This window comes from Prosopis cineraria, unplaced genomic scaffold (assembly GCF_029017545.1).
Source record: "Prosopis cineraria cultivar Desert tree isolate PC_DT_omini unplaced genomic scaffold, ASM2901754v1 PC14, whole genome shotgun sequence".
In the NCBI taxonomy this organism is placed as follows: domain Eukaryota; kingdom Viridiplantae; phylum Streptophyta; class Magnoliopsida; order Fabales; family Fabaceae; genus Prosopis; species Prosopis cineraria.
In genome coordinates this window covers 9,946,884-9,957,374 of record NW_026555345.1, presented here as the reverse complement: position 1 = coordinate 9,957,374, position 10,491 = coordinate 9,946,884, and the positions used below count along the sequence as shown (strand labels likewise).

At 30.4% G+C, this 10,491-nt stretch overlaps 1 protein-coding gene across 1 annotated transcript; it reads right to left on the bottom strand.

The window, feature by feature from the left end:
• Nucleotides 1-988: 988 nt before the first annotated feature.
• On the bottom strand, nucleotides 989-7,664 carry LOC129292753 (60S ribosomal protein L9-like). The gene is made up of 2 exons (XM_054930383.1): nucleotides 7,216-7,664; nucleotides 989-1,473 (listed from the first exon to the last, which is right to left on the bottom strand). The coding sequence occupies exons 1-2, from the start codon at nucleotides 7,585-7,587 to the stop codon at nucleotides 1,267-1,269; spliced, it is 579 nt and encodes a 192-aa protein (XP_054786358.1). The 5' UTR covers nucleotides 7,588-7,664; the 3' UTR covers nucleotides 989-1,266.
• Between the last annotated feature and the right edge of the window lie 2,827 nt (nucleotides 7,665-10,491).

Genomic DNA, 10,491 nt, shown 5'->3' with positions numbered 1-10,491 from the left:
TTTTTGAGATGATACTTCAAGGCATTTTTTTAAAAAAAAATTAAATTGTGTTAAAAAAATGCAATATTAATCTTTTTATTGATAATATCTTTTTTATGAAGCGCTTTTAAATTAAAAGATTAGACGATGAATGGGATAACTATAATGGAGTTGAAATGCTGGAAGTCACAACCTATCACTTGATAAATCATACACAAGAGCTTTATTTTCTTAAAGAATGATTTTTTTTGGCCAACTTTAAATAATGATAGAGGGTGAGAAGATATAACAATCAATGATTATAATTTGTTTAATATCATTATTAAAGAATTATATAAGCATGTTAGTCTTTATGTGTATTTTAAATTTTATACATATATATAATGTATCTTTATTTATTATTAAATTTACTCGACAATATCATTTTCTATACGTTACTTGTGATCATTTAGCTTATAAGTTTAAATGCAACCAGGAATTTGTCACTACAAAAGCAGTTCCTGAATGGATAATTCGCAATATTCAAAAATAAGTAAGGAACAGGCAATACAATCAACCTCTTTTGTGGCATAAAAGAATATTAATGATAGAGCTAATAGTGGCAAAAACAAAAGAAGAATACACCTCTCTCATCCCAGCATCTCAAACCTCAAACAACTTCAGATATGAGACCTTCCACACAAGAGATCAATGACAAAAATACATTTTGGCGCTGGTTTTAAAAATAAAGCTCTCATCTATGTGAGATTTCTAATGGAAAGACACTTTTTTTGTTTTGTTTTTAACCTACTAGAAGTTTCTTTTTTTCTCATGACTCCTATAAATCTAAAGCGATAATCAAGTGGCCCATTTGAATTAATGAAATTAGAACAAATTTTGGTTGCTGAATCCCTTAAAAGGCTTCATTTGATTCACAAGATTAATGATAATGGAGTGACTCGATAAGGAATGAAATAAGATGAAAAGATAATAATCATCACAGTAAATTTGTTTAGTAAGATATTAAAAATATTAGAATAAAATTTATTTTCATGTTTGAATTCAAATCCACCCAATATTTCTACATGCACGCGGATCAATTTCAATCCAACACAACAATCGCTTTGCTTCTGCACTAGAATTAACAAATAGAAAATTTAATATAGGAGAACTGGGATTTAAAATGCATGAAGATAAAGCTAGTGTGGGTTGCGCCCATAAATAATGAAGCTAAAAGGAACAAAAATCCTCCAAAAACGACCTCAAAAACTAATCAAAATCATCAAAAACAAAGAGAAGGTTCAGAAATCACTCTTCCAAAACGGTACTTTTCTCACTGACGTAGATACCGTCTAGGAACTTCCTAATGTCTTTGTTCTTCACGTGACAGACCTGATTTATGAGGGCCGCCGAGCGAGAGACGAGCTCAATGTCATTTCCACTTAACATGAGCTCATCCTTCACCTTCTCAGATCGTTCAATGGAGACACCATCAAGCATCTCAACTTTCCTCACCTGAGAAAAGGGTAAAGCCAATACAACATCAAATCCAATCGCTTATATGTAAATATATAAGTGAGCCCGCTAGATAGGGATCCACATTTGGTACTCATCACCCATTGGAGTGATCCTGACCCTTCATGTTACCTCAAAATGATCTATGCCATTGATTTTAAATTAATTTTTAAATATTTTAAATATTATATTTGTGAAAAATAACAAATATATAAAAAATTTTAATATTAAATTTGGACTACCTTTAATGCTCATTAGGTGATAAGCACCATAGTACCCATAACCTCTAAGAAAATATGGTCCGTCCAAATTTAAGTTTTTATTTTATTTTATATTTGTCAAAATAAAAATGTACAAAAAATATCATATTTTTAATAAATTTGTTCATCATCAATCTTGTCAATACAGATTTAACCTGGAAGGTTCAATTTAATATAATTTTTTTATAGCTTTTGTAAATTAGATTTAGAGCAAAATTAGATTTGGTACTTGGAATGTTGAGACATTAAATTGTAAATCTGTAGAGGTTGTAGGGGTTATGATTCAAAGGAAAATCAATATCCTTTGCTTGCAAGAAACAAAATGGCGTGGAGAAGGAGCTAAGGATATTCAAGGTTTCAAACTTTGGTATACAGGAAAAGTAAGTGCACGCAATGGAGTAGGCATCATTATAGATAAGGAGTGGAAGAAGAACGTTGTAGAAGTTAGCAGAATTGGAGACAGAATTATTTCTTTAAAAATGATAATTGGACGTAAGACTGTTAATATTGTTAGCGCTTATGCGCCGCAAGTCGGGACAGAAGCCAGTCTTAAGGAATTATTTTGGGAGGATCTGGAGGGGTTGATTCGACACATACCACAGAGTGAAAAGATTTTTATTGGAGGAGACTTTAATGGACATGTCGGGAGGGAAGCTGGTCAGTATGCGAGGGTGCATGGTGGTTTTGGTTTTGGAGAGCTAAACAATGAAGGGCAAACTCTTCTTGATTTCTCATTGGCGTATGATTTTAAGATTGCCAACACTTGTTTCAAGAAGAGAGATGAGCATCTCATCACTTACAAAAGTGGAGCCTCAAGGTCGCAGATTGATTTTCTTTTGGTTAGGAACACAGATAGAAAACTTTGTAAAAATTGTAAGGTGATCCCTGGAGATGCTGTAACGACACAATATAGGGTCCTAGTCCTTGATGTGTGTATTATGAGTAAAATCCAAAAACGTCGACAAGTAGTAACACCAAAGATTAGGTGGTGGCAATTAAAAGGTGAGAAGCAAGATATTTTCAAGCGAAATCTTTTGGATAAAGGAATTTGGGATTCTCAGGGAAGTGCTAACATCATATGGGAGGATATGGCTAAAAAGATACGGGAGGTTGCAAAAGTAGTTTTGGGAGAATCGAAAGGTTCTGGTCCGAGAGATAAGGAGTCTTGGTGGTGGAATAATAGTGTACAGGACAAAATCAAGTATAAGAAGAACTGTTTTAAAGCCATACATTTGTGTAACAATGAGGAAAATTGGGAGAGGTACCGTATGGTTAAGAAGGAAACTAAGAGAGCTGTTGGTGAAGCTCGTTCCAAAGCTTTTGAAGAATTTTATAAGAACTTTGAGACGAAGGAAGGAGAGCAAAATATTTATAAGATTGCCAAGAGTAGGGAAAGAAAATCAAGAGATCTAGAACAGGTAAGGTGTATTAAGGATGAAGAGGGAAGAATTTTAGTTACAGATGATGAAATTAAAAATAGATGGGAGACTTATTTTTCTAAACTTTTCAATGATGGAGAGGATTCATCTAGTAACTTGGAGGATTTAGTAACTGGTGAAGGAGAACAAAATTTGTCATTCTATCGAAAAATACGTGATAAGGAGGTAAAGGAAGCTCTTAAGAAAATGGCAAATGGTAGAGCTAACGGACCTGATTGTATATCTATCGAAGCGTGGAAATGTTTAGGTGAAGAAGGGGTGAGATGGTTAACTAAATTATTTAATGTGATTTTACGGTCCAAGAAAATGCCTGATGAGTGGAGGAGAAGTACATTAATTCCTATTTATAAAAATAAAGGAGATATTCAGAATTGTACTAACTATAGAGGGATTAAACTCATGAGCCACACAATGAAATTGTGGGAGAAAGTAATTGAGCACAGGTTGAGATTGGAGACAAGTATTTCTGAGAATCAATTTGGTTTTATGCCAGGTAGATCAACTACAGAGGCAATTTATCTACTAAGGGGATTAATGGAAAAGTATCGTTGTAAAGACAAAGATCTACACATGGTTTTTATTGATTTGGAAAAAACTTATGACCGTATACCAAGAGAAGTGCTTTGGAAAGCGTTGGAAAAAAAGGGAGTACGGATTGCTTATATTAAAGCCATACAAGATATGTATGAGGGGGTAAAAACTAGTATAAGAACGCCTTGTGGTCAAACAAAGGATTTTCCTATAAAGATTGGACTACATCAGGGATCATCTCTAAGTCCTTATTTGTTCAACTTGATTTTAAATGTTTTGACGGAACATATTCAAGAGGAAATCCCGAAATGTATGCTCTTCGCGGATGATATAGTTCTTATAGCAGAGACAAGAGAAGAGGTTAATTGCAAACTTGAGTTATGGAGGAGGACATTGGAGTCGAAAGGTTTTCGTCTGAGTAGAAGTAAGACGGAATATTTATATTGTAAATTTGGTAAAAGACTATTTGAAAATAATTTGGAAGTGAAATTGGGAGATCAAATCATACCTCAAGTGGAAAAGTTTAGATATTTGGGAGCCATTATTCAAAATGATGGCGAAATCAATGGAGATATTTCACATAGAATTCAAACTGGGTGGTTTAATTGGAGAAAAGCTAAAGGAGTTATTTGTGACCGTAAGGTGCCTAATAAACTTAAAGGAAAGTTTTATCGTACTGCTATCAGACCGGCAATGTTATATAGTAGTGAATGCTGGGCTCTAACGGGACAGCAAAAGCATAAAGTTGGAGTAGCAGAGATGAGAATGTTACGATGGATGTGCGGACATACACGTAAAGATAAAATTCGAAATGAGCACATACGTGAAAAAGTGAGGGTGGCACCTATTGAGGAAAAAATGGTAGAAAATCGGTTGAGATGGTTTGAGCATGTACAAAGAAGACCAAAGGAGGCACCGGTGAGAAGAGTGGAACATATAACTTTGAGTCCGATTAAGAGAGGTAGAGGAAGGCCTAAGAGAACACTCTTGGAAGTTGTTGAACGTGATCTCTTAATTAATAATATTTCTAAAAGCTTAATAAATGATAGAGCACAATGGCGTCTTGCAATCCATGTAGCCGACCCCACCTAGTGGGATAAAGGCTTGTTGTTGTTGTTGTTGTTGTTGTATAGCTTTTGTAAATTAACTATCCCAACATAATCTGTACAGACATATAAAATTGATAGTACAGACATAATCTGGACAATCCAATTTAATATTAAATTTTTTTATAATTTTTAAAATTCCTTATTTTCACAAATATAATATTTAACAACAAATCTTATCCCACTAGATGAGGTCGGTTATGTAGATTGCACAATGCAATTATCCTCACAAATATAATATTTAAAAATTAATTTAAAATCAATGAAAAAAATCATTTTGAGCTGAAATGAAAGACCAGGATTACCCCAATGGATGATGAGCACATACCAGTATGCAGTTAATTAAAATACAATTATACCAATGCAATGGCCATCCTAAAAGGCAATAACACAAGCAGGAAACCAGCAGAACAACAACAATACTATAAATGCCCAGAACTAAGAAGACTAGGGATTATATGACGAACAACATGGAAAAACAAAGGGTCTACTTCGTTGATAAATGAATTAAGATCACATATATGGGCACAGTAGTTAGAGTCTTAGTCGATGCCAAATATCATCCACCATCAATATATGGGCTCAAAGGTCAAATGAAAGGACCAAATATTATTTGCATAAGCCTATTAATGAAGGAAGTTCTTTGCAGGGCTTTATTCCTTCACCTACTCCCTTATCTGTTTAATTGTTTCGATGTGGTACAAAGGAGAACTAATCAAAATGCTGTAGGGATCAAGTGTTTATTCAAGCATTGAACAGTGACAGTGAACAGTGACTTCCAAGGGTTTAGGGGAGGGTATTGTTATGTAATTGTAATATTGAAATAAATGTTATTTATTGTTATATTAGTTGCTATTAGTTAGCTTAATTGGGGCAAATAACCATTGGGTTAGGGGTGTTCAATCTGGACCCGTCCCGATTGGCCCGATATCATCCCAATCATATCGGGACGGGTCTTGTCCCGGCCCGAAAGTAATCGGGACGGGACAGGAAAGGGGTTTGGGACGGGACGGGACACGGGACTACCATCGGGACGTCCCGTCCCGTCCCGAATATTATATATATTATTTTTTATTTTAAATATACTAATTATATTAATATAATTTATACTTATATTAAGTATATCAATTATACTTTTAATACTTACAATTCTTATTTAAAACTAAATTTTTTTTATATTAATAATTTTAATGGCATGGAGTAAACATAACAATATCTTTCTTTATAATATATTAATTATATTAATATAATTTATTCTTATATCTATCTATTTAATAACTTTTATTTATAACATATTTCTTGCTTATTTTTAGAAGAGTAATTAGCTTAGTACATCTTCACTAAAGTAGAAGAACAATGATTTGATATTGTGCTTGACTTGCCTATTGTTGCTAATCTTACAGCATAAAGATCACTTGTATTTGTTATTATAATATGTAGTTGTGATTAATATAATTCAATAATTGATTTTAAATTATTGTTATTTATGTGCTTGTGTTATTTTGATTTTAAACTTAATAAATTATATGATTTAAAATTTTAATGAATATTATTATCTAGATTTTTTTTCAACATTATTCCATTTATCGGGACGACGGGACGTCCCGATCTTGTCCCGGTCCCGTCCCGACTCTTAACGGGACGGGACGACTTTCGGGACGGGACGGGACACGGGACCAAAATTCAGTCCCGATCTTTTTTTCGAAACGGGACACCGGACGGGGGTGTCCCGATCTCATCATCCTGTGAACACCCCTACATTGGGTAGTCATAAGAATTAGGAGTCTATATATACGCTTTTGCTATTCCAATGGATTGATCATTTTACTCAGCACCATAAGGGTTTGATATTTTTTTACCGCGAGTGAAATAGCATAGAAATAGAGAGAAGAGGGAGACAGGGAAGAACCGAACAGAGGAGAGAGAAAAGTGAAAAGTGAAATATTATTTTTCACTTTTCTCTCTCCTCTGTTCGGTTCTTCCCTCTTATCTCTATTTCTATACTATTTCACTCTCTTTATATCTCCTGTAGATATTATTCTTCTATAATAAGAATAGAAAAGTGAAGAACAACAACGAAACGCATCAGTAATCAAAGTAACAAATTCAGACGCTTGTTATCCAAAAATTAAATACAACATCAAACATCAATCAGTTACTAGATAAATACCACAGCAGGAAAAAATTATGATGACGAACAACAACGAAAAAATCTACAACAAAAAATGGAATTGAAGTGTAACAGTAATCAATACAGACACAAAAAAGCAGGTTGATCGATTATATTGACCAAGATAAATTACACAAACCAAAATCCCATCTTTGACGAATAGTTTTTTATGATATAATATTTAAGCCTAGATCCTTAATTCATCGTCTACACAGAATAGGGAAAGAGAAGAGTACCTTTTTCTCCCCAAGGAAGTTACGGATCTCAATGGACCTGTTGCCATTGGTGATCGAAGCATTAATCGGAAAGTGGGCGTAAACGAAACGCATCTTATACCGGTAGCCTTTGGTCACGCCGGTTATGAGATTTTCAACGTGACTGAGAGCAGTTCGGATGGCGGCGGAGGTTTTTCTGGATCCGAACCAAGAATCGACCTTAAGCTTCTTCTGGCCATTATCGTCGGTGATGAGCTGAAAATCCAGATTCAGGTGCTTGAAATCACGAACAAGCTTGCCACGAGGCCCCTCTACCTCGATAACCTTCGCGTGTATCTTAATGGTTACCCCATCGGGGATATCCATGGTTTCAGATGAAAGAATAGTCTTCATTCTTCGCGCCCTCCAGCTCCCTCCGCCGCTCTCTGCCCCTGCTCTCTGACGCAACGCTAAAACCCTAAAGGGGGTGGGATTAGGTTTAGGTTAGCATATAAAAGGCTGACGACACGGGTATATTATAAAATAAGCCCGCCGCTAAAATTTTGTAGTAAATTTGTCTGAGTTAGTATAATATTTTAGAAAAATCCATACAAAATTTTTTTGTAGGAATTCTAATTATTGTAAGATCTCATGAAATGCAATAAGCCACTTAAAAACCTTAAACATTTTTTATGTATAATTATCAAAATATTATTATTTTATTTTTTTAAAAAATAACTATTGGACCACTTTAACTATTTTATAAAATAATATAAAATAGTATATATGATTAATAACTAGTTTTTAGAATATTAATAATAACTTGGGAATAAATAATCGATAACTTGAGTATAAAAAAATAATAACCTAACATGAAAATAACAACTTAATTCTATATAAATAATAACGTAATTTAATGTAAATAACATCGTAACTTGAGGTTAGAAAATAATAGTATGGTACATGTAAATAACCAAAAAAAAAAAAACAACTTGAATTTACAAAATAATAACTTTGGTATACAAAATGACAACTTCAATAAAAGAAAATAATAATTTGACAAGATTGTTAAATTCGAGAGCTTAAATAAACTCGTGATAGAGATGTAAATTCAAAATATAGACTCAAATTATAAATTTATAAGAGTTTATCTTTATTAATAAATAACTTTTAAAAATATATAATTAAATAATTAAAATATAAAATATTATCATAATTTAATTTAAATATATATATAATTTATATCTATATTTATATATTATTATACTCAATACAATATAGGGCAACTTATTTTTGATATTTTTATTTTTTATTAATATTAGTTTCATTTTTTTGAATTTTTTTTCATTAAACTGGGTCCCACCATTTATGTGAACCAAATTTTACATGATATATACCTATTTTGCTCAACTAGTTTTATGAGTGGATTTGCACTATTTATAAACTAAAAACATAAAAATTGTAAACTCAAAAAGTTAACTTATGAGTTTAACTAAGTTTTATCTAATCTGAGTTTACGAGTAAGTTAAACAATTTTGTAAGTTAAAAATATAAAAATGATAAACTCAAAGAGTTAACGTTTGAAAACAATAAATTTAAATATAATTAAATAAATAACAATTCAAATATGCATAAATAATAGCTTAAATTTAATAAAATAACAATTTCAATCTTGAGAATAATTTATGCATTTTATGGGTCCTTATAATAATTAAAATTTCTATGAGAGATTGTCTAATGATTTTCTCATAATTTTTATAATAATATTAAGCAAAACATATTATTTATTAAGTAGAATTAAAATTATCCTTTCTTATAATTAAGAAAATAGAATATCTATTCTTGATTATATAATATCATACAGATGATTCCAAAATAAATACTACTTTCTATCCTGAAATCATGAAATTTATAAATGTAAGCAGTAAAAGATATTAGTAAATAAATAAAATATTTATCTATGGAAATATAAGAAACCTGTTTTTCAAAGAAAATTTTTTTTTAATAAATATAAAAGTTTAGGTGAATTGGATCTAAAGTTGAGGTGAATTGGATCAATTTTTTTAAGAAAATCTAATCCTTTATTTTAAAAGAAAATATAAAAAGACCTTAAAAATAAAAAAAATTAATATCAAAATTTTTAAAAAATAATTTCTTCATAAAATGTATTAAAATATTAATTTTGAAATATCAACTGAAAATATAAAAATATTGGATATGGATCAAAAATTTAAAAAATAATAAAAATAAAGTTCAATATTTTTTACATACGCATACAAAAATAATCGGCATGTATAATTAATTATTTTTAGATTTTATAGTATTTTCATGGATTTATATTTTATAATAATAATATTTTTATTTAATTATTTTAAAATTTTATAATATCTTCATATATCTCCATACTTTTAATGGCATTCTCTTTTATTTACTACATCAAATAATTTTTTTCATAATCTAATTATTTTTAAAAATTTAAATAAACTATAAAATCTTAACAAATAAGTTTCTTTTAAAAATAATAATAATAATAATTTTTCATTTAAAAAAAAAAGGCTAAAACACACGAGCCTAACATTATTCGAAATAGACTCAGCATCGAATGTAAATCTCTCTCCCTCATCTTAAATACCAGAGGAAAAATTCACTTCTTTTCTCTTGATCTAAGAATGCCAGCTGCGAAATCATGTTATTTTTTTCTTTCTTTGAAAAAACTAACAAAACTTTTAAATGATAAGCTATGTTTTAATGATGGTTGGATTGTTTCACTCTGCCCAAAAAAATTTATTTTCAAACTTTTATATATAAAAAACTCTAGGCACAATATTAAAAGTAATATAGACTATAATTATCTGAACTTGCAGTGTACTTTAAAAAACAATACCTTCAAACATTTTGTTTTTAGATGACAACGATAATTATAATTTAATTTTCAATTATTATATTTTAGAACATTTGTTTCGTATTATGTTGTATTTTTATTGAGTTAAATGGTAAAAATATTTTAAAATTTTTTTTCTGAGGACACATAATATCTTAAATTTTTTTTTGAAGTATTTTTCACTCAAAAGTTTCAAAGACAGAGCAATTTTTTCCCACCAAATATTAAAAAAATTAATCATTAACTAAAATTTGATTAAAATATTTTACAATTTTGCCTTCTTTCATTTCTATATTTTTGAATCTTTGTTTTCATTCGTTGGGAAAAAAAAGTTAAAGAATTTACTGATAAATAAAATTGAAGATTAAACATAAAAGGAAGAGGAAAAACTAAAAAAATATCTTTGATCAAACTTTAATTTAACGATTAATGTTTAT